The 25386-nt window shown below is 48.7% G+C and overlaps 1 protein-coding gene across 1 annotated transcript in view; it reads right to left on the bottom strand.

Moving 5' to 3' along the window:
* Positions 1–25386, bottom strand: part of LOC120917891 (ninjurin-2-like) — a 55324-nt gene that overhangs the window by 4621 nt on the left and 25317 nt on the right. The window contains exon 4 of the mRNA XM_040329479.1: positions 17127–17227. Coding sequence (XP_040185413.1) covers positions 17127–17227 — 101 coding nt within the window. The remainder of the gene's footprint in view (positions 1–17126; positions 17228–25386) is intronic.

Genomic DNA, 25386 nt, shown 5'->3' with positions numbered 1-25386 from the left:
GTCCTCATGTATGCCGCTGCCTATGTACTGCATATGGAATATTCAGCTTTAGAAAAAGAGGTTGTTGCAGAACAGCAAAACGTTAACATGCAGAGAACTCAATGGAGACACCTCTTTCTTACGCCTGTGCCATGAATCACCAATGCGGGGAAGCTGCACGTGGGTGGTCTGTCACCTTGATTGATAAGCTCTGCACTGCAAGCTCTGAGAGCCCAGTAAATGAAACGAAGAGCGAGCATTGCAAAGTCGATCTCAGCTACAGTGTACAAAGTTATATTGGAGATATTTATGGGATATAATAAGATGAATCAGTCCATCGTCAAGCAGCATGATCATTCAGCCTGCACAAGACGACGAGTCTCCGACAGCTGAAAGTCAACAGCACATGATGGAACGTATACAGGAGCACGAGTTCTTAATGCAGAGCAATTAGGTCGATGACCTCATCTGCTGAGCAGAACCGGAGAGTTGTGTAACAGTTATGTTTTAAGCCATTTTACATTTTAGGTAATATTCTGTAGATACAGTTTGCAGTACACGGTAGACATGTGCATGATGAAAAAATGTGTATTGTTTTGTTTTGATTCGTTAATTTAGTTACCGTATTTATCGGCGTATAACACGTGCCGGCGTATAACACGTGCCGGCGTATAACACGCACTCCAACTTTAAGAGGGAATTTTAGCAGCAATGTACAGCAAGCAATGGTAGTGTCCGAGATCCAGGGAGCACAATAGGTTAAGGTCTCAGGACTCAGAGAGCAGCTCCTATGTTCAAGGAGATACACAGTACCTTACAGGGGCGGACTGACCATTGAGTCACTCGGGCACTGCCCGAGGGCCCCATGCCACTAGGGGGCCCCATCCGGGTTGCCAGGCTCAGTAAAACCAGGGACAGTATGTAAAAATCTGTGTTTTTTTAGATCTGTCCCTGATATGTCCGAAAATGACATGCTTTTAATGTGAATATCCCAAGATTTTAGCTGCCCGCCTCTGCACTACCTCCTGGCGTGGTGGCCATCTGTAAGCCAGAGGGGCCCCATAATCTTCTATTGCCCGGGGGCCCCATGAGTTGTCAGTCCGCCCCTGGTACCTTAGGGCTTCTAGCTGTCAGCACTCGATGGTGGAGGGGAGGGAGCTGGAACTCTCAGATGCAGGCAGCGCTGACTGGGACTGTAGCGCGGCTTGGGGCTTCTATCCCCAAATGTTCAGCAGTCTGTGGTGAAGGGGAGGGTGAGTAAACCCTTAAACGTTGGCAGCGCTGGCCGAGACTGTAGCACGGCTAGGATGGGAACAAACACACGCCCACGCCATCTCCATTCCTCTATGGCGGGTGACGTCACACGTCTGTGACGCTGGCTGCCGTCGGAGGAGACAGGCAGCGCTATGGATGGACAGTGCCGTCATCTCCTCTCCACTCGGCTCTCACTCGGCTGTCACGTCACACGCGTACAGTCCCGCCTCCGCCATCGGCATTAGACCATCTCCTGTGATAAACAGAACACTGGTCCAATGCTGGTGGCGGAGGCGCGACTGTGAGTGTGTGACGTGACAGCCGAGTGAGAGCCGAGAGGAGATGACGGCTTGGTGATTTCTGGCGGGCGGGCGTCACCCTCCTTCCCCTCCGAGGTATGCTATCGGCGTATAACACGCACCCGCGATTTTCCCCTGATTTTATTGGCAAAAAAGTGCGTTCGGAATTTTAGAATTTACCAATTTTTTCGATTCGAAAACATTCGAATCGATACATTTTCGAATCGGTAGAAAATGAAAATGTTAGATTGTTTTTGGTTTGAATGCAGCAAACAAAAGAAACATCTTCGTCAAATGATTACAATGACTCTTAAAAACACCTTTTGGCTTTACAAAAACAGCATTATTTCCAAATGGTACTCTAATCACACAGGGTCTTTGACTTCAGCAATATGTGTAGTTTAAATTTCAACTGGAGTTCAATGTAAAATTCGATTCAAATTTCAGTCCAAATTTCCGTAATTCTGAATATTTCGTTATGTTATTTGGTGAATTCGGTAAAAATTGTTTATATTGTAATTTGGGTATTTGGACATATACAAATCTCCGAATAACGAAAATGTTGTCCAAACAATAATTCGGAGCGAAACAAACTGCACATGTCTAATACATGGCGTGGTTGAGTGTACATGCAATGATGGCGGTACGTCACACCTACTGTACATGGCACCCAGTGCCGCAGTATCTGCAGAGGGGGACCGATGCCACAACATACTGTGTAGGGTGTGCCTTGTGGCAGGAAGGGGTTACAATGCATTATGAGGGGGCACATTATGGCATAGTGCTAGTGTGGGGGGCAGAAACGTAACTAGAACCGTTAGGGCCCCGATGAAAGAAACTATGAAGGGCCCCCTTAACCGCTGAGGCCTTCTCCATTGGTCCAGGCTCCGTTCCCTCTCACACTAGGGTGACCACATTTCCAAACTACCATTCAGGGACACCCTCCCTTTCCAAAAATCAGCTTGTGCTGTAACGAATCACAGCACAGTGATTGGACACCAGAGGCGGGATTTATGATTTCTCCAATCACAAACAGGGGGCGGGGATTGTGCTCCTCCAGGCTTTCCAGGCCAGGACAAGTACTGTCATTGAGTAAAGCAGTGATGTGGCGGCATTTTTTGGGGGCATCAGATTGGCCCGGGGGGGGGGGGGGGTAGCTGTGTCAGTTTAATTCCGGGACACTGTATTGTCCTGGAATGAATGTGCCCTGGACAGACCTGCAAAATGTGGGACTGTCCCGGGACATGTGGTCACCCTAGGTCAAACCTGAGTGTGAGAGTGGGATTAATGGTGATCTGGGTAATAAAAAATTTGATTAAATAGTGGGTAAACATCCAACAACTGGGAATGGTTCTACGGAAAATGATAATTCCTATTGTTTAGGTGGGGTTTATTTTAAGATTCACAGTTGTTTTTACACAATCTAACAGCAGAAACCTATTTCTTGGGTTTATAAAAAATCTGTAGAAATATACACATCCATTGCGCTGGTATATTCCTAAACAATAGTCTCTTCTTTTGGCTCCTTGTCTACAAGAATTAAAAGTATCCTTAAAAAAAAAATGCGCCTTCACTGTTCATATTGAAAGTCGGTATGATTGGCATCCGGTGATGAAGAGATCACTGAGCTACAAGACTCAACTCAATATGACAAATATATGAAGGCTGTTATTGACCCGTCACCCGCAGAAGACTTCACTTCAGGATTGATGAAACGAATCAGGACAAGTTTAGTCCTAGAGGGCTCTAGACACACCGAGATCTCAGACCCACATTTATTTATGTAAATTTTCCTCATTAAGCTTTCAACTGAACTAATTACATGGTAATGGGATGACCACCCTGCTAAAGAAAGCTGCACGGAAGGTTAATATCAGACCCAGATGGCCAAAGGGGAACCTCCGCGGCACCATCAACCTTATCGCTCCTGATGATGGCTCAAGTCACCGGGGGGGGGGGGGGGGGGGGGTAAGTTTGAAGAGCATTTTTTTTTTTGAGATTAATGCCAAAGCTCTGAACAACAAGCTAAACATTTCAGGGTCTCATGTATCAACTAACTTCTATAAGGAACCAGGCATGTACTGGCCATTGGGACTACTGGGAGTTTCACGGTGGGCCGATGGCTCAGTGGGCTGGTCATGTGTAGTTCTGGAGCCGCTCCTCTCTGACAGTGAGTAAGCGCAATTTCACTCCCGTCAGGAGGAGCAGCTTCCGTCACTTGCTGGAGGGAGGATTAGGCTTTCTGCTCCCTCCAGCCAGCAGACTTTCCTTCTTCTCTCCCCTTATCACTTGTCACTTATCACATGACTGGGGAGAGTAAGAAAAGAAGCTGCCTTCAGAATTGTGAGTACACGTGGGAGGGTGAGGAGAGGGGGGACACTCTGAAGTAAGGGGCTGCTGATAGGACACTCTGATGTAAGGGGCTGCTGATGAGGACACTCTGATGTAAGGGGGTGCTGATGGGACACTCTGATGTAAGGGGGCTGGTGATGGGACACTCTGATGTAAGGGGCTGGTGATGAGGACACTCTGATGTAAGGGGGCTGCTGATGGGACACTCTGATGTAAGAGGCTGGTGATGGGACACTCTGATGTAAGGGGCTGCTGATGAGGACACTCTGATGTAAGGGGGCTGCTGATGGGACTCTCTGATGTAAGGGGGAGCTGATGGGACTCTCTGATGTAAGGGGGAGCTGATGGGACACTCTGATGTAAGGGGCAGCTGATGGGACACTCTGATGTAAGGGGCTGCTGATGGGACACTCTGATGTAAGGGGGTGCTGATGGGACACTCTGATGTAAGGGGCTGCTGATGAGGACACTCTGATGTAAGGGGGCTGGTGATGGGACACTCTGATGTAAGGGGCTGCTGATGGGACACTCTGATGTAAGGGGCTGCTGATGAGGACATTCTGATGTAAGGGTGCTGGTGATGGGACACTCTGATGTAAGGGGGCGCTGATGGGGGCACTCTGATGTAAGGGGGCTGCTGATGGGACACTCTGATGTAAGGGGGCTGGTGATGGGACACTCTGATGTAAGGGGGCTGGTGATGGGACACTCTGATGTAAGGGGGCTGCTGATGGGACACTCTGATGTAAGGGGGCTGGTGATGGGACACTCTGATGTAAGGGGGCTGGTGATGGGACACTCTGATGTAAGGGGGTGCTGATGGGACACTCTGATGTAAGGGGGCTGGTGATGGGACACTCTGATGTAAGGGGGCTGGTGATGGGACACTCTGATGTAAGGGGGTGCTGATGGGACACTCTGATGTAAGCGGGTGCTGATGGGACACTCTGATGTAAGGGGGTGCTGATGGGACACTCTGATGTAAGGGGGCTGGTGATGGGACACTCTGATGTAAGGGGGCTGGTGATGGGACATTCTCATGTAAGGGGCTGGTGATGGGACACTCTGATGCAAGGGGGCTGGTGATGGGACACTCTGATGTAAGAGGCTGGTGATGGGACACTTTGATGTAAGGAGCTGCTGATGGGACACTCTGATGTAAGGGGGCTGCTGATGGGACACTCTGATGTAAGGGGGCTGCTGATGGGACACTCTGATGTAAGGAGGCTGGCAGAGGTGGCTCTAGCCTTTGGGAGGCCTTAGGCAAAACTTGGCATGGGGCCCCACTCACACCCAAGATGGGGAAAAATAATTCAAGGACATGAGCCTCTTCCCCACAACCCTGGCCGGTGGTTGTGGGGGTCTGTGGGCAGGGGGCTTATCGGAATCTGGAAGTCCCCTTTAACAAGGCGGCCCCCAGATCCTGCTCTTTAATAACGAAGGGTCGGGGGCCACCCGGTGATGTCACTGGGTGAACCCGCCCCTTGTGACGACATTGACTGAAGGCATGCTGGGTTATTGACGTCACAAGGGGTGGTGTCACATGTCTGTTAGGGATGCTGGCGGCCCCCGCTCCTGAGTCGGGGCTAGTAATGCTGCCTGAGCACAGCAGCATTAAGGTCATCTGTCCCTCAAAACTGGGGTAATGCATTGGGCAAATAAGGTGGACGCGAGGCCCCTGTGAGTTCGAGGCCTAAGGCAAACGCCTAATTTGCCTAATTAAAGAGCCGCCTCTGGGCGCTGGTGATGGGACACTCTGATGTAAGGGGGCTGGTGATGGGACACTCTGATGTAAGGGGGCTTGTGATGGGACACTCTGATGTAAGGGGGTGCTGATGGGGACACTCTAAAGTAAGGGGCTGCTTATGGGACACTCTAATGTAAGGGGCTGCTGATGGGACTCTCTGATGTAAGGGGCTGCTGATGAGGTCACTCTGATGTAAGGGGGCCGGTGATGGGACACTCTGATGTAAGGGGCTGCTGATGAGGACACTCTGATGTAAGGGGCTGGTGATGGGACACTCTGATGTAAGGGGCTGCTTATGGGACACTCTGATGTAAGGGGCTGCTGATGGGACTCTCTGATGTAAGGGGCTGCTGATGAGGTCACTCTGATGTAAGGGGGCCGGTGATGGGACACTCTGATGTAAGGGGCTGCTGATGAGGACACTCTGATGTAAGGGGCTGCTGATGAGGACACTCTGATGTAAGGGGGTGCTGATGGGACACTCTGATGTAAGGGGGTGCTGATGAGGACACTCTGATGTAAGGGGAAGGTGATGAGGACACTCTGATGTAAGGGGGTGCTGATGGGACACTCTGATGTAAGGGGCTGCTGATGGGACACTCTGATGTAAGGGGGCCGGTGATGGGACACTCTGATGTAAGGGGGTGCTGATGAGGACACTCTGATGTAAGGGGCTGCTGATGAGGACACTCTGATGTAAGGGGGTGCTGATGGGACACTCTGATGTAAGGGGGTGCTGATGAGGACACTCTGATGTAAGGGGAAGGTGATGGGACACTCTGATGTAAGGGGCTGGTGATGAGGACACTCTGATGTAAGGGGAAGGTGATGGGACACTCTGATGTAAGAGGGCTGGTCCATGTAGCTTTAGGTACGAGGTCCAATCCTGTATATGGTCTCTGGGATTGGTTTGGTCTGCACTCTGTATTTCCTCCCCCGTTTATTATTCAGAGTACAGAGCTGAGTGATATGTTGCCACTTTAAAAATCTGTAATAATAAGTTCATCTGCACTGAACTTATGTCATGCTGTACTAAGCCGTACTATTGCCCTGATATTGCCAAGATAATTAGCTTCTTCCTGCCAGAGGGCAAAACCATTGAGTAGAAAAGAATCTATAAAACAATTATATATATATATATAGAAAGAAAAAAGCAAAAGCGCACCGGAGATGTAAAATGTAAAAAACGACCTCTGCGAAATGACCGCGTGGCTACATTGCCGGCGTCCTGTAGAGAGAAGGAACACACGCTGGGTCTTTAATTCACTGATACCTGTGAAAACGGTTTGCCTTGGGAAGTTGTTTATCGTTGTGTTTGATACAAGGTAACAAGCTAGGGAATGATACTGTCTATGCAAAACAAGAAAGATTTGAATATTCTCAGGAAGGTTTCGACAACGCGGAATGAAAGCGCTCTAGGTGGTCAAAAAAGCAAGCCTCGGAAATCTCTGCGAATCTCGCTTCCTACTTGCCAATCTTCTGCAGTTGGAAGATATACAAAAGCGGGGAAGGGAATGACTCATTTGATCAAATTAGCTGCCATCAACCGTCGCCGACTCGGGATATATTTAAAGCTGAACTCCGGGCACAAAAACTTGATTTAAAAAATATATTCTTCAATAGCCAAAGGGAATTTAAATCAGCTTTGTGTGCTCTAAATGCCTTGGCAAATCCAGATATTACCTGGTAACATCAGTGCCGAACCTGACCTCCCAGGGGCCCTAAGCAAAATTACATGTCACATTACAGTTAAAGCGGGGGTTCACCCTAAAAAATTTTTTTTTTCTACCATGTCATCCAGCATACTAGCGCGAGCTACAGTATGCCTCTATTTTATTTTTTTGCGCCGTACTCACAGTTTAATCCCGTAGTTAAGTTTCAGACTCCCCGCAAGGAGTAGGCGTTCCTACGCAGAGGGGAACATGATTGACGGCCAGCTATGGCGTGTCAGGCTTCCCGAAAATAGCCAAAATAGGACTTGGCTCTTCACGGCGCCTGCACAGTCAGCTCCTAGTCTGTGCGCAGGCGCCGTATAGCGCCGTGAAGAGCCGAGTCCTACTCCGGCTATTTTCGGGAAGCATGACGCGCCATAGCCGGCCGTCAATCATGTTCCCCTCTGCATAGGAATGCCCATACCCCGCGGGGAGTCTGAAACGTAACTACGGGATTAAACTGTGAGTACGGCGCAAAAAATAAATAAATAAAGGCATACTGTAGCTCACGCTAGTATGCTGGATTTCATGGTAGAAACTTGTTATTTAGGGTGAACCACCGCTTTAAGAAGCGGGGGGACTGCCAAAAAATGGCATGTCGGGGAGGGAGGGGGTGTTCTGCTGTCGGAAATGACATCTTGCATTAAAGTGAGAAGCGGCGGGTGCTGACTTCTTACCTCTTCTCCCATGCGGCCAGCGAGTTGAGAAGCAGGGTGAGGGGCCGAAAATGACTTTTCACCAGACGGGCCTCTAGTAATTTGGGGGGCCCTCCGCAGCTTTGCGGGGCCCTAAGCGGCTTGCATATTGAGCCTTTAGGGCGGATCGGCCCTGGGTAACATCATCACTGTGTTGTACATAGCCTGTGCAGAAAGCAGAGCTTAGAGGGGGGAGGGGCTAGCTGGCTCCACCTACTACAAGCTTCCTGCAGAAAACTACAGGAGACAAGACCAGTCACCCTGCGCAAGGAGAGAAAGCAGAGCTGTGGGAAGGGCCCAGCAGGATCCGCCCACTACAAGCTGCCTGCAGAAAACTATAGGAGGGGCGGAGACAAGACCAGTCACCCTGCACAAGAAGAGAGCAGAGCTGTGGGAGGGGCCCAGCAGGATCCGCCCACTACAAGCTGCCTGCAGAAAATTACAGGCGCTGTGATTGGCCACCTGAGAAAGGAGGGAAGAAGACATGGAGGACGGGCAGGAGACCGCCGCTGACCCGCTGTGAGACAGGTAAGTGCCGGGCAGCATCTGATGGGGCACAGTAGCAGCAATTGATGGGAACACTGGCAGCATCTGATGGGGCACATTAGCGGAAATTGATGGGCACACTGGCAGCATCTGATGGGGTACAGTAGCGGCAATTGATGGGAACACTTGCAGCATCTGATGGGGCACAGTAGCGGCAATTGATGGGCACACTGGCAGCATCTGATGGGGCACAGTAGCGGCAATTGATGGGCACACTGGCAGCATCTGATGGGGCACAGTAGTGGCAATTGATGGGCACACTGGCATCATCTGATTGGGCACAGTCACAGCAATTGATAAGCACACTGGCAGCATCCAATGGGGCACAGTAGCGGCAATTGATGGGCACACTGGCATCATCTGATGGGGCACAGTAACGGCAATTGATGGGCACACTGGCGTCATCTGATGGGGCACAGTAGCGGCAATTGATGGGCACAGTAGCGGCAATTGATGGGCACACTGGCAGCATCTTATGGGGCACAGTAGCGGCAATTGATGAGCACACTTGCAGCATCTGATGGGGCACAGTAGCGGCAATTGATGGGAACACTGGCAGCATCTGATGGGGCACAGTAGCGGCAATTGTTGGGCACACTGACATCATCTGATTGGGCACAGTAGCGGAAATTGATGGGCACACTGGCGTCATCTGATGGGGCACAGTAGCGGCAATTGATGGGCACACTGGCAGCATCTTATGGGGCACAGTAGCGGCAATTGATGGGCACACTGGCAGCATCTTATGGGGCACAGTAGCGGCAATTGATGAGCACACTTGCAGCATCTGATGGGGCACAGTAGCGGCAATTGATGGGAACACTGGCAGCATCTGATGGGGCACAGTAGCGGCAATTGTTGGGCACACTGACATCATCTGATTGGGCACAGTAGCGGAAATTGATGGGCACACTGGCGTCATCTGATGGGGCACAGTAGCGGCAATTGATGGGCACACTGGCAGCATCTTATGGGGCACAGTAGCGGCAATTGATGGGCACACTGGCAGCATCTGATGGGTTACAGTAGCGACACTTGATGGGCACACTTGTAGCATCTGATGGGGCACAGTAGCGGCAATTGATGGGCACACTGGCAGCATCTGATGGGGCACAGTAGTGGAAATTGATGGGCACACTGGCAGGGGGGGGCTGTTTGCAGGGGGGGCATACAACATTTTGCTATGGGGCCCTGTGATTTCTAGTTACGCCCCTGATTGGCAGATATGCAGCATGAACAAACTCTAACATAGGTGGACCGTTACTCTGATACTTCTCACTGAAATAAAAATTTAGCAGCAACAAGCGGCCGTTGTATGGGGCCTGTATCACGCTAAACGCGATTATCTTTCTGCGATGAATCTCCTATTTAATTACTCGCCGTTCTTTGCAAATCTAGCATGCCATCTGTCCAGGCGCTCGCTTTTTTGATGGCTAGAGCGGCCTTTCATTTCCACTGTACTTTGCCAAAACGCCACGGCATAAGTTAATGAATAAATAAACAATTACTAAGAAATTGTCAGGGCAGATCAGTCAGGGGCTCTTTAGGCAAAAACCAAATGCCTTTTAACTGGCACTGCGCTGTGCTATAATGGCTGCCTGAGAGCGGTCGCTCGATATTGCTGCAGTAAAAAGGATAAACAGGAATAATTGTCATTTAAAGGGTTAGTCCAGCCAGACGTGATATGTTAGTCATAGGTGGACCCTGGCGGAATGGGTAACTCGGTGGATCTTAATGTATCTTCCATATTCAATTTGGGAGATCTTACTGCTTCAATTCCTGACTTGTTCCTGTTCAGCTGGAAGTTTTGTGTGTCCCGCTCACCAATGTGTGTTCCCAGCTCTGCCTGTAACATTAATCATAATAGAAAATAGAAAGAAATCCAGCAGGGACGGTAGGGACCCCTCATAATGGGCACAGCAGGTGGGCAGACCTGGGAGCCTAGCCCAGGGATGGTGGGAACTCCTGATAATGGGAACAGCAGATGTGCAGACCCAGGAACTTAGCAGAGGGATGGTGGGGACCCTTCATAATGGGTCCAGCAGGTGTGCAGACCCGGGAACTCAGCGTGGAAATGTTGGAAACCCCTCTTAACCACTTAAGACCCAGACCTTTAGGCAGCTAAAGGACCTGGCCAGTTTTTGCGATTCGGCACTGCGTCGCTTTAACTGACAATTGCGTGGTCGTGCGACGTGGCTCCCAAACAAGCGATTTTTTTCATGACTGCGACATTATGGCGGACACTTCGGACAATTTTGACACATTTTTGGGACCATTGTCATTTTCACAGCAAAAAATGCATTAAAAATGCATTGTTTGTTGTGAAAATGACAATTGCAGTTTGGGAGTTAACCACAAGGGGGCGCTGAAGGGGTTAAGTGTGACCTCATTTGTGTTTCTAACTGTAGGGGGTGTGGCTGTAGGTGTGACGACATTGTTTGTGTTTCCCTTTAAAAGGGAACACACGATCGATGATGGCGCCACAGTGAAGAACGGGGAAGCTGTGCAGACCTGGGAACTCAGCACAGGGATGGTGGGAACCAGGGCCATCTTAATAGCATCATGGGCCCCTGGGAAAAGTAATGCTCTGGGGCCCCTACAATGATGACAGTGCAGGTAAACAGACATCAAGTAGGTAGGCGGCAGACTGCCTCCCCTGTTTATCTATCACTCTCAGTGCCATCATGGGCCCTCAATTCCGGGGCAGCATGGGCTCAAGGACCAGCTGCTTTGGGGAAAGTGCAGGGGCCCCCCCAATGCAGCTGGGGCCCATGGGCAGGGCCCAGGTGTGCCCTCTCATTAAGACAGCCCTGGTAGGAACACCTCATAATGGGTCCAGCAGGTGTGCAGACCTGGGAACTCAGCACAGGAATGATGGGAACACCTCATAATGGGTCCAGCAGGTGTGCAGAACTGGGAACTCAGCACAGGGATGGTGGGAACTCCTCATAAAGGGAACAGTAGGTGTGCAGACCCAGGAACTAAGTGTTGCTAACACACAGCAGAGTGAATAAGGAACGCACAGCGTTGCGCCCACCACTGTAATTCAGGCGCCCGGCGCTCGAAAAGGGCTCCTGAATAGGGGGTGTCAGCAGCGACCAATTAGAGAGCGGTGACAGGAGAGGGGGGCGGCGCACCTGCGCCCCTGACTCGCAGTAATGTGCACCTACCATGATGTATAAATCCTGAAGCATACCTTTAACTCGTCATCAGCAATTGCTCCTTAGTTATCAGAAACAATTGGCTGTATCGCTATATCGTTGTCTCGGCAGCTTCAGAGGAATGTATATAGTTATCCGTCAGCTCGTTAGCCTTGTCACAAATGACTCCTTGATTGATGGTTTAATTGGCTGCTGGCACTGGTAATTGGTTAATGAGCTTGGTATTGGGCTGTAATTAGGAATTCTATATATAGGTAATTGTGGCGTTGCCGTATCCTGTTGACCGGAGAAAGCTAACAAGTCATTGCGATTCCAGGTCAGGAAAGGTGCAATTATTCATCGGCTGTGCAGCAATGTTTATGAGTAATTGGGGCGAGCAGCAGAATTTTCATTGTAAATTCCCTCGGTGGCCTAAACCAAACAATGCCGCAGAGAGAAAGGGAAACAATCTTCTCCACCAAACACAGCTAGCTCTTAGCGAGAGCAAATAAATACATATTATATATGTCAACGATTTTTTTACTTGTTTAGCTACATTGACGCCCCCTGCCAACTTGCAGCATGCCTCTGAATTTGCTAGCAAATTTGACTTTAACAGGACGGGGGATCAGCAGAATTGGGACAGAGAGTAAGTGTAACTTATAGTTTACTAAACAGGTGCAAAAGTATAAGCAATAGTGGGAGAACACTGCCGGGCAAGTCTTCAGGAGCAACCGGATCAGCCAAGAGGGCTGGTAAGTGACACACAGTAAGAAGTACTGGGAGGCACACCTGGGAGGACTGGGATAGAGCAGTCTGAGATGGGTGCAGAGCCAGTCAGGAGGACTGTGGTGGCACAGGCAGTGGAAAGGGGCAGCTGCACCCAGGAGGGCTAGCAGGGCCTGAAGAGGTGGTACTGGGAGCAGTAGCCACATGAAGGATAGCTAGCACTAGGACTACCTTACCTTTTATTTTGCTACACCATAGGGGCTCGTGGTTCCTGCCTGCAAAGGGCATTTACTTGGGTCTGATTAACATGCTAATGTTAATATGCTAATGACATTTATTAAATATGTAGCACCCCCCTAGCTTTGCTAGAGTGCTAAAGGTGAGATTTTTGTTTACAGCAGGTCAATTTATGCAGGCAGCCAAGTGTTTTTTCCTTGGTTGGGCAGGGATCCCGGGAGAGCTGGATGACTCACAGGCAGTATCACTGAGACCTCCCCCCTATTTCTAGAATGTACTGGAACCTTCTAGAAAGATGGAAGGGGAAGTGAGGTGAAGCTGCCTGGAGTATTCTGAGGGCCCTGACCAATCCCATATCCCATGCTTGGGTTGGCAGGGGGCAGGCCCCCTTAAATACTCAGGGTCAGCCCAGCTGGAGAGGTGAGTTTGGGTGGAAGCTGGAGATGGAGTGTTAGGCTGTCATGGTCTTTGAGGGAGCTCCCCATTTGGGGGAGGGCGACCTTGGGCCTGAGCTCGGTGGTGGACAGGCCCCAACTTTGGTTGGCAGGGGGCAGGCCCCCTCAAATGCTCATGGTCAGCCCAGCTGGGGAGGAGTTGTGTTCGGGTGGAAGTTTGAGATTGAGTGTTAGGCTGTCGTGGTCTTTAAGGGAGCTCCCCAGTCTAAGGGGGAGGGTTACCTTGGGCCTGGGCTTGGGTGCCGACAGGACATGGGACCCTCTTTGAGACACACAGAGGTGTCCAGGCCAGAAGGCACTGGGGGCAAGGAGAGGACAGCGGGAGAACACTGCCGGGCAAGTCTCCAGGAGCAACAGGAACAGCCAAGAAGGCTGGTAAGTGACAAACAGTCAGAAGTACTGGGAGGCACGCCTGAGAGGACTGAGATGGAACAGTCTAGGATGGGTGCAGAACCAGTCAGGATGAATGTGGTGGCATGAGCAGTGGAAAAGGGCAGCTGCAGGTAGGAGGGCTGGCATGGTCTGAAGAGGTGGTACTGAGAGCAGTAGACACATGTATGATAGCTAGCACTAGGACTACCTTTAATTTTGCTACAACATAGGGGCCCGTGGTCCCTGCCTGCAAAGGGCATTTGCTTAGGTCTGACTGAGCCAGTGTCAGATCCTCACATCAGTACTAGCTGGTCCTGGGAGTGATAGTCTGCAAGTAAGTGCTGGAGGTTGAGGAGAAGATATTGTATCAACCAGAGTCTTTATAGTTCCTTACCAAGTTTCATCAAGTGAGCATCCCATATACACACTATCCCCATCCAAGTTCTAGTCCCCTAATTAAAAAAAACAAATACAAAAAACAAAGTTGCAAGGACTACTTCTTGACTCTTTGTGACTGGAAATTTGTGTGTCTGGCTGTGCAGGGTGGGAGACAAACTACATTCACCAGCGGCCCCTACGGGGGTAACGCTACAAATAAAACCATCATCCCTGGGTCAGGTGGAGTCAGAGAAGGTATGGAAATATCATTCTTGATGGGTGGGTGCCAGTTTGGAGAGGTGGGCATTCCAATGCAGGCTGTATTTGCATGCAGACCACCCTAGGTAATGCCCACATGGGGATGCTAAGTAGAATTGATCTGATTAGCTACTATCATATATACAGGTAATTCCTACGGATTTAGATTTGGCTTGCCATTGTGATCTCAACCAATCCGGGATAAATGCAAAAAAATTGTATATGTTTATAAAAATTGTATTACCTTGTCATTTTGATTTTTGTGTGTTGTTCTAAGAAGATTTTTTTCCGATTTTAGTGCCTGATAAATATATTCTCCTGAGGAAGCTACTACTCGTGGCGAAACATGTAGAGAAACATTCAGTTTGCATTTTTTTCAACTGTATTGTATAATTGGACTTTCAAATTCTCATTATGTAATTTTTAATTTTTAATAAATAATATTTTTTCATTATAACGTTGTTGTAATTTTGCACCTTGAATATCCCCCCCCCAAAAAAACTATTCTCTATACAGATGCTGAGTAGAAGCAGAACTTTCTTACAAGAAAGATTGCAGAATTATAAGTTCTGATTTATTCCTAAACTAGTGAGTTTTCTCAGCAGACTTTATCTAACAATACCCTCTACAGGTGGCTTATCCTGCCATTGATTTTTTTGCAGCGTTCAGCAAGGAAATTCATTGCACTGTCTAATATACGTCTAGCGACCGGAGGCGGCATCCGCGACTCTCCGTATGATCGATGATCGTATAAATAACGGCACAGCAAGCAAGAAGAAAATTACTTTCACGCAAACTTTACAATAACAACTTGAATGCTGATTGAGAGCAGATGAAAGCTTTCTCTTGAACAGCAGCTCAAAAAAAAAAAATCTCATAATTATCAAGATGATCTCGGTGGAAACATATGGCAACGTGGAGGGAAAAATAATTTCGCTTACCAAGACTTACATGGATAAAAAGTGATATAATTGCATTGTCTAATTTTGTTCCCTTGTTGCTAAAACCACAGGGGAGTGAGAAGAGAGGTGCGGGGCTGTCAGTCTGCGCTCTTATTAACCCCCCGCCGCGGCGAGACGTGAGAAGCCACCTAGCAGAGGCCACCGGAGATCGCACAACCAGCCGATTCCTAACGTGTGAGTTAGTGGAGGTAAAAATAAACTCTGCAGCGCCCATTGGTGGATCTACGAGGGCTGTGACGAAAGTGATGCAAAAGTGGGCATAACATTTTTTTTTACCACTTGACTATTTACCCCCCTTCCAAAGGTGTGCATTAGGGCAAGGGTAGGCAACCTCAGCCCTTCAGCTGTGGTGAAACTACAAATCCCATCATGTTTCTCCCTCTAGGAGTCATGCCTGTGATTGTCAGGGACTTGCAATGTCTCATGGGACTTGTAGTTTCAAAACAGCTGGAGGGCCGAGGTTGCCTACCCCCTGCATTAGGGTGTGCACCCAGGGGCGGAACTACCGCCATAGCGACCCACGCGGGCGCTATGGGGCCCACAGCCGAGTGGGCCCCGGTGAGGATGAGTGGCGGTGCGTCCTCTATCCTGCACCGCCCTAATCACCATAGATATAGGGTGACCACACTTCCAAACTACCATTCAGGGACACCCTCCCTTCCCAAAAATCAGCTTGTGCTGTAACGAATCACAGCACAGTGATTGGACACAAGAGGCGGTATTTATGATTTCTCCAATCACAAGCAGGGGGAGGGATTGTGCTCCTCCAGGCCAGGACAAGTACTGTCAGTGAGTAAAGCAGTGATGTGGTGGCCTTTTTTGGGGGCATCAGATTGGCCCAGGGGGGTGGCTGTGTCAGTTTCATTCCTGGACACTGTATTGTCCTGGAATGAATGTGCCCGGGACAGACCTGCACAATGCGGGACTGTCCCGCGCAATCCGGGACGCGTGGTCACCCCACATAGATAGATCCATGCATCCATCTCCAGGTGGAAGCTGGAGATGGAGTGTTATGCTGTCGTGGTCTTTGAGGGAGCTCCCCAGTCTGGGGGGGGGGGGGGGTTGGCGTTGGGCCTGAGCTCGGGTGTGGACAGCTCATTTGTCTCTCCCTTCCCGCAGCGCTCACCTCCTCTCCCTCCCCGCAGCGCTCAACTGGGGGGGAACAGAGAAGCAGGGGGAGGACCAGAGGAGCAGGGGGGATGACAGAGGAGCATGGGGGAGGGGACAGACATCTGACTCAACAGGTATGGCCTGGGAGTTTATCACTTCTGCCTAATCTTGTCCCATAAGGGGGGGCACCAAACTGATTTTTTGCCCGGGGGAAATAATGTCTAGCTTCCCCACTGGTACTGCCTAAAGGAGTACCAGTACCAGCCGTTCTACTCTAATAAAGTAGAATGGCTAGTGGCTAGTGAAGGGGTAAAGGGGGCTTGGGTGGCCGGGGGAGGTGCGGGAGTTGTCCGGCCCTGCCCTGTTGTCCCAGTCCAGCCCTGACTGATACCGATGATGGAGCACTATTTCTTTCAATGATATAAACAATTAGGCACTTTTTGGAGTTTGGAGAGCCCTGTTCTGTTGCATCCACATGAACTCAAAGTACTTTTCCCATTAGTAGTTGCGAAGCGAAATGAAGATATCACAATGAAAAAACACATAAATGTTGTGTAAAACAAATCACACAGTTATCTGCTCCTCACCTCTCTTTCAATTCTTAAGTGAAATTAATTTACAACTAAAAAAATTATTTCTCTCAGTGATACTTTTTTTTATTTTATCAACCCCGCAAGTCTTGGTATAAGTGGTGATTAACGATTATTGTTCCTGTCTGCTGACGTTTTTGTGGTAAAAAAAAAGTGGTAATTAATGTGGAATAAACATGTGAATTTTCTCCGATAAACCAATTTTCGCCCATCAAAAAATATCTTCACGTTGGTGGTTGACATGTAAAAATTCACACGATCATGTACCAGATATCGAGTTTAAATGCAGCGACAACCTTGGACCTGAGTACCTGTCACTGAGCCTTCTCTCTGGATCGTCACATTCTATGTTCCTGGATCCTTTGTAGATTAGGAGAGGGGCGACAATCAGCTGAAGGATGACGGAAATACACTATAAAGACATAAACAATATGAATACTATGGGCGGAAATTAACATCACTTTTTTTACAGTTAAGAAGTTACATAGTTACATAGTAAGTGAGGTTGAATCATAAAACCTATGTGTGTGATTATATGTCAGTATTATATTGTATATACCTGTATATTGTGGTCGTTCAGGTGCTTAGCTAATAGTTTCTTGAAACTATCAATGTGACCACCGCCTGTGTGTCAGGTCACCTGTGGCCAGATGACAGATGCACCCCGTTGGAGTCAGGAGTACACCACAAGGTAGTGAACCCTATGGCAGAGTGCTGCGGATGGAACACAGAATGGATATGGAAGGCAGGTCCACTGGAACACAAACAGGGATCCCACAGGAAGCTTGAGCCCAAGATTCCCCAGGGCGCGGAGTCTAAGATTCAGCAGGTATTCACCAGAGCCTCTAGTGGTGAGGATGGCCTTAGCTGCAACAGAATCCAGGTCGCGGCCCCCAGAGTCCCCCAGCTCACGCTCCGTAGGGCATAGAGGAGAGAGGGGAAGCAGTCACTCAGGGTACAAGAGATAGTGAGGGGTAAGCCAAGGTAAGGGCGACAAGCAGACAAGGATAAACAAAAGACAGGCCGAAGGTCAGGGTCACAAGCAAACAGGAATAGTCGGGGACAAGCCAAGATCGGTACACAGAGCTAAACGTAGCCCACGGCAAGCAGGAACACAATGCTTAACAAACAATGTTGATCAGCAAGGCAGACCTGCAGTGCACTGGTTATTAGCCCTCTGTTGGGTGTTCTTGCTATCCCATAGGGAGTTTCTTTTTGCCTTCCTTTTGACAACAGTTTACCAATCAGGAATTTAAAGAAAATCTTCAAAAGGGACACAGAAAGACACTTGGGAAAGTAGAAAGATGATGTTGAACCCACAAAGTTGTCCAATTGGTTTTGTTGTCTATAGTACTGTAAATTATATGGTTACTAGCAGTGGCGACTGGTGCTCAATATTTTAGGGGGAGCGGCAAACCAACGCCACACCCCCCTGTGTGGGAGACGGACAGCAAGGCGGCGATCCCCACACCCCTCCTGCGGGAGATGGATGGGAAGACAGCGATCCCTCAACTCCTCCCCCCCGCGTGCGGTAGACAGACAGAGGCCTCCTTATCTTAGGAAGTTGCTTCTCCTCCCGGCCAAACAGGAAACGGGTCCTGAGACTCCCTGGCAAATCGAGTCTCAGGACCCAATTCCTGATTGACCAGGAGGAGAAGCAGGAAGACAATAGGAAATATTAATTTGCTATTGTCACACAAGTGGGTGGGCTCGGAGGTGGGTAGGGGGAATGATGTTCGGAGGTGGGTAGGGGGTTGAACCAAGGAACAATGTTTGGAGGTGGGTAGGGGGTTGAACCAAGGAACGATGTTCAGAGGTGGGTAGGGGGGTTGAATCAAGGAACAATGTTCGGAGGTGGGTAGGGGGGTTGAACCAAGGAACGATGTTTGGAGGTGGGTAGGGAGTTGAACCAAGGAACTATGTTTGGAGATGGGTAGGGGGTTAAACCAAGGAACGATGTTCGGAGGTGGGTAGGTGGTTGAACAAAGGAATGATGTTCGGAGGTGGGTAGGGAATTGAACCAAGGAACGATGTTCGTAGGTGGGTAGGGCGTTGAACCAAGGAACGATGTTCGGAGGTGGGTAGGGAATTGAACCAAGGAATGATGTTTGATGGTGGGTAGGGAATTGAACCAAGGAATGATGTTCGGAGGTGGGTAGGGGGTTGAACCAAGGAACGATGTTCGTAGGTGGGTAGGGGGGTTGAACAAAGAAACAATGTTCGGAGGTGGGTAGGGCGTTGAACCAAGGAACGATGTTCAGAGGTGGGTCGGGGGTTGAACTAAGGAATGATGTTCGGAGGAAGGTTTGGGGGTGGAAGCAAGGGGTGAATCAGAAGGGGGAAGAACTTGCACTTATTCTCTGAGAAAAAAAAGCCCTGGGTATATACCTGTACACAGTGCTGGACTGGGATGTGGCCCTAGACTTCATCCAGACCGGACCACTTACATTTTGAGTGTCCCCATCAGCAGCCCCCTTACATCAGAGTATCCCATCAGCAGCCCCTTACATCAGAGTGTCCCATCAGCACCCCATTACATCAGAGTGTCCCATTACCAGCCCCCTTACATCAGAGTGTCCCATCACCAGCCCCTTACTTTAGAGTGTCCCCCCTCTCCTCCACCTCCCACGTGTACTCACAATTCTGAAGGCAGCTTCTCTTATTACTCTCCCCAGTCATGTGATAAGTGACAAGTGATAAGGGGAGAGAAGAAGGAAAGTCTGCTGGCTGGAGGGAGCAGAAAGCCTAATCCTCCCTCCAGCAAGTGACGGAAGCTGCTTCTCCTGACAGGAGTGAAGTTGCGATTACTCACTGTCAGAGAGGAACGGCTCCAGAACTGCACATGACCAGCCCACTGAGCCATCGGCCCACCGGGAAACTCCCAGTAGTCCCAATGGCCAGTACATGCCTGGTTACATTGGTCCAAAATTGGACCAATATAACTTTGTATAAACTACCCATACCTGGAATTCTTCTTTAAGTTCAACCTATCCCAATATAACCCGAAACCCGATCATAATAATTATCTCAATAGAGACTGCACCATGTCTCCAGTTACAAAGCTGTAATTAGAACTAAAATGATACACCGCACAATGCAATGTACGGAACCTTGTGCACCTAAAACATTTTCAGCCCTAATTATTCTGCAGAAAACTATTGATCTGTGATACGTATTTTTTTCACAGAGGATGCACAATTTGTCTATCCATGAGAAGGCTAGCGTGTTCCCGAAAAACATACACCAAAATTATTGTGTTGCCGGCACGCTTTGAAGCTGTACTAGACCGAATTCCGATGTGGACTATTAGACAATCCCGACTAACTGTAAAACCGAAAACGAGATGCAGACGGAGTTAAAGATTCCCTGGTGGTTTATTTAGAGTAGAAAGTTTTGTGCGTTCCGCCTTTTATATCACTGCATGGTTTCCGAGCTCAGAGCTATCACCGAACATATTGTATTACGTGATTGGCACTTGTCGATCATCCCTAATTATTCAGTTTTATGAAGGGACCTCTCAGTCTCAGCAACCTTGTAAGAGAATAATTAAGTTACACAATACCTTTTCTGTGAACAAAACACAGGTTTATTTATGGAACGAAAAACTTAGCACTGAATATATAGGCGCCATCCGTTTACCATTGTTGATTATTTGCTTGTATTTTAACAGTTAAAGCTGAACTCTGGGCATATATAAAAGATGCAAATTAATGCAGCTCTGTAATCATAAATACATCATTAAAAGTATTTTTTTTTTTTTTAAATGCAAGCAGCATAAGTACCTGAATTTGACATGATATCAGCCTCTGCCTGTTTCAGTAGGGCTAGCACGTGAAGAGGCAGCACAAAAAGCTAATCAGTTCATGTGTTGGCAAGGAGCATGCTGATAGGGTGCCCACGTGTCCCGGATTGCCCGGGACTGTCCCGCAATTGACATGTCTGTCCCGGGTCCCGGGCACCTTCATTCCGGGACAATACAGTGTCCCGGAATGAAATAGAGGACACAGCCACGCCCTACTAACTAGTAACTACATTTCCAGGGCTGGTTCCTAGGCAGGGGCGGACTGACAACTCATGGGGCCCCCGGGCAATAGAAGATTATGGGGCCCCTGGGCTTACAGATGGCCACCACGCCAGGAGGCAGTGGAGAGGCGGGGCAGCTAAAATATCAGGATTTTCACATCAAAAGCATGTCGGTTTCAGACATATCAGGGACAGATGTAATAAAAACATAGATTTATACATACTGTCCCTGGTTTTACTGGGCCTGGCAACCCTGATGGGGCCCCCTAGTGGCATGGGGCCCTCGGCAGTGCCCGAGTGACTCAATGGTCAGTCCGCCCCTGTTCCTAGGGCTAGCGCTGCCTGGCATCTTGCAACCAGTGACAATTTACTCTCAGACAGTGAGACCGGGAGCGAGGCCTGCACCTAGTGCAGCACTGCTGTTCCCACCCACCTCGGCACCTCCTCCTTCTCCGGCACCCATCGAAAGCAGCAGCGACTGGTGTGATCTTCACTCTCCAGATAGTGACGCCACTCCTTTCCTTCTACGCACGTGGCTCATGCAGAGGGAATGACAGCAGCACTGCATCTGGTGGCAGGCTATGGGTGGCAACCCTACATGCTGATAGGAGCATGCTCCTTGCCAACTCACAGGCTGGGGCGGGTCTGAGATTTAATACCCTGCTGCCTCTGACTGCTGGTCTCATTCAGATTTAGTGATGTCACTGCTGTTCTCCTAGCTGGAGGCTCGGCTCTGAGGAAGCAAAACCCTGCCTCTACCAAGATGGCCTCCTCCATAGGGTGCAGAACAAGGCATGGTAAGTCAGTGAAGGGGAAAGATCAGCTGCAGGGAAGCCACAGGCAATACTAGTGACTAGTCATTTGCCCTCTACCTGAAATTTTAGGGTATAGCTTCCAGAGCTCAGATTCTTTAACCTGTAATCGCCAACAGCACACAAATATGCTGCCTTCTAGGGGATGGGCCTTGGTGCAGAGCGACTGCACATTTGCATGCAGGGGCGGACTGACAACTCATGGGGCCCCCGGGCAATAGGAGATCTGGGGCCCCCTGTCCCCGACCATGTGTTCCCACCCGTACTCAAGCCACACCCACACAAATCATATTGTACTGCCCACACTACATGCGTTCGTCACAGAATTTCTCTACACTATGTTCAAAATAAAATGGTAATTATAGAATATAAAGAAAAATAAACTTATATTAAAGAAAGTGCAACAACGATACATTTCCAAAATGAAAGTGATTGTAAAGGCTCTCTTTTTTTTTTTTAAATAACAAACATGTCATACTTACCTCCACTGTTCAGTTCGTTTTGCACAGAGTGGCCCTGAACCTGGTCTTCTGGGGTCCCCGCGTGGTTCTCACGGCTCCTCTCCCAATCAGATAACCCCCTAGGAGAAGCGCTCTCCCGGGGGTTACCTTGAGGGACATTCTTCCCACTGACCCCCAATGCAAGGAACATTCTTCTGGTGACCACCAATGTAAGGAACATTCTTCTGGTGACCCCCAATGTAAGGAACATTCTTCTGGTGACCCCCAATGTAAGGAACATTCTTCTGGTGACCCCCAATGTAAGGAACATTCTTCTGGTGACCCCCAATGTAAGGAACATTCTTCTGGTGACCACCAATGCAAGGAACATTATTCGCACAGACCACCAATGCAAGGAACATTCTTTCTGGTGACCACCAACGTAAGGAACATTATTCGCACAGACCACCAATGTAAGGAGCATTCTTTCTGCTGACCACCTATGTAAGTAACATTATTCGCACAGATCACCAATGCAAGGAACAATTTTTTCTGGTGACCCCCAATGCAAGGAACATTCTTTCTGCTGACCACCAATGTAAGGAACATTATTCGCACAGACCACCAATGCAAGGAACAATTTTTTCTGGTGACCCCCAATGCAAGGAACATTCTTTCTGCTGACCACCAATGTAAGGAGCATTCTTTCTGCTGACCACCTATGTAAGAAACATTATTCGCACAGATCACCAATGTAAGGAACATTCTTTCTGCTCACCACCAATGTAAGAAACATTCTTTCTGGTGACCACCAATGTAAGAAACATTATTTCTGGTGACCACCAATGTAACGAACATTATTTGCACAGACCACCAATGCAAGGAACAATTTTTTCTGGTGACCACCAATGTAAGGAACATTCTTTCTGGGGACCACCAATGTAAGGAACATTATTCGCACAGACCACCAATGCAAGGAACAATTTTTTCTGGTGACCACCAATGCAAGGAATATTCTTTCTGGTGACCACCAATGCAAGGAATATTCTTTCTGGTGACCACTAATGTAAGGAACATTCTTCCCACTGATGGTTCTTTTTGTCCAAGTGTACAGATATATCAGTGTTGTATACAAGGAATAGCTCTCAATATACAGATATCAGTGTCAGAGAAAACACTCAGTGTATAGATGTCAGTTATACATAGGGAATAACACTTAGTGCTATTCCTTATGTGTTACACTGACATCTATACACTGAGTGTTTTCCCTGACACTGATATCTGTATATTGAGAGCTATTCCTTGTATACAACACTGATATATCTGTACACTTGGACACTCAGTGTACAGATATCAGTGTGTCAGGGAATAGCTCCTGGTAGATGGGCACTGGGGAAGAAGGAACACTTAGCCTGGCTGATGATCACAGACACTGACCTGCTGCCGCACACAACAAGGCAGGTCAGGTGACTGTCTCCGACATGATGACTGCACTGTGTCTTCCCTCTCCAGCCTCCAGCTCTCTCACTGGCTTTCCCCCGCGGCATGGATGTATACTGTGGCCCCGCCCCTCTGCTGAATTCCCTAGGAGGATAGGTGGCCAGAGCGCCTGTCATTGCAATAATCCTCATGGCTCCATGATCGCTCTGTAATCCTGGCCAGCACCTAGTCCTCTCATACAGCCTCATCATCTGCAGGCAGGGTTGACATCACTCACTACCTCTGCGGTGCACAAACTTTCCTAATCTTACATAATAAACTGTGGGCACATCCAGGGGCAGACTGAGCCAGCCCGGGCCCTCCCACCACCGGGGCCCTCGGGCACTGCCCGAATGACCGAATGGTCAGTCCGCCCCTGTTTGCATGCAATATTGCAAAAACAGCTGTGCCGAGAGTGCAACCGCTGCATGCTCCCTGCACAGTTGCCGCCTTACTTGCGATCGGGAGCTTTCCGATCATGTGACTGCCGTGACAGCCGATCACAGCGGTCACATCATCTTAAAGGGGTTTTAAAGGTTCATGTTTTTTCACCTTAATGCATCCTATGCATCACCTGGCAATCACCAGCCCCCCAGTTATACTTACCTGAGCCAGTTCACCTGCTCGGCGCATCCCCGGCCACCCCCCCAGCGACCTCTTTTCCAAAGAGACCTGGCATCGATTGGATAGATTGATAGCAGCGCAGCCATTGGCTATTTTTCCCGGAGAGTTTTCCTGTCGGGAAAACTACTAGGGAGCATACACACGGCCGGGATAAAAAGTCCTTTCCGTCCCCTTGCTTCGAGTGACAGGGTTTTTATATATCTCGTGCACTAGCTTGGACACATGCACATTCCTGTATGTTTATCATAATATAGGGGGTGATTCACAGTTCATTGTGAGAGGTAATGTATGTCACTCGAAGCAAGGGGACGGAAAGGACTTTTTATTTAGACAGGTATTTATCTGGAAGTCTGTTAATTTTCACTGAACAATAAAAGAGGATTGCTCAGAGCTGGATTAACTCTGTGTGGCAAGACTGGGCACAGATAATAGGAAATCGTATTCTCTACATTGTGACTGTAACGGTCACCACCGTTTGCTACCTTCTATCAACCCACGACAGCTTATCCGACACACAGACAAACCAGCCGGCACGATCCATATTCATTCCCCAGAAAATGAGACTGACCGCTCTATTCTCTGCTTCAAAATGTATGAACACTTTTAATGGTTATCTCTCAAGGTTATATACCGTTTTCAAGGCATGTTTCAGTGATTACAGGAACAATCAAACTCTCCACCCACACATCCCACCCTGGGGGGGCTTCAATACACCTTCAGGTGGCAAATTGCTAAACATTCCAGACATCTCGGCGCCGGTCTATAATTATCATTATCATTATCACTGCACCTGAGAAGTCACATTCCTTCATTAACAGAATCCAAACAAAACACCACCACACAATGAATTCCCCTCAATCCACATCTTTAGACAGACGGTCTGTCTCCGTCAGAAAGGTATTCACCTCTGAGCATCAATAGGCTTTAAACAGTGTTATCACACAATGAAAGGCCTTTCAAAAGCCAGCCTCATTTAACATGTCAACAGTCTACACAGAGAGATGAGTCATAGAATAAACCAACACTTTGCAATATCTCCTGCAATATGAGCTATCAGTAACGTCCCCTGTCCTGTAATTTAGGATATAATTTCTATTCTATGGCCCTATCGGACATAAGGTGACCCTAGACATAAGACTCCTTGGTGACGCCGGTACAGGAGTACCCCTTATCCTTCCAAAGTCTCTGTTTGT

This window comes from Rana temporaria, chromosome 11 (genome assembly GCF_905171775.1).
Source record: "Rana temporaria chromosome 11, aRanTem1.1, whole genome shotgun sequence".
Lineage (NCBI taxonomy): Eukaryota > Metazoa > Chordata > Amphibia > Anura > Ranidae > Rana > Rana temporaria.
The sequence above is the reverse complement of the archived record's forward strand: the minus strand, read 5'-3'. Positions and strand labels throughout refer to the sequence as shown.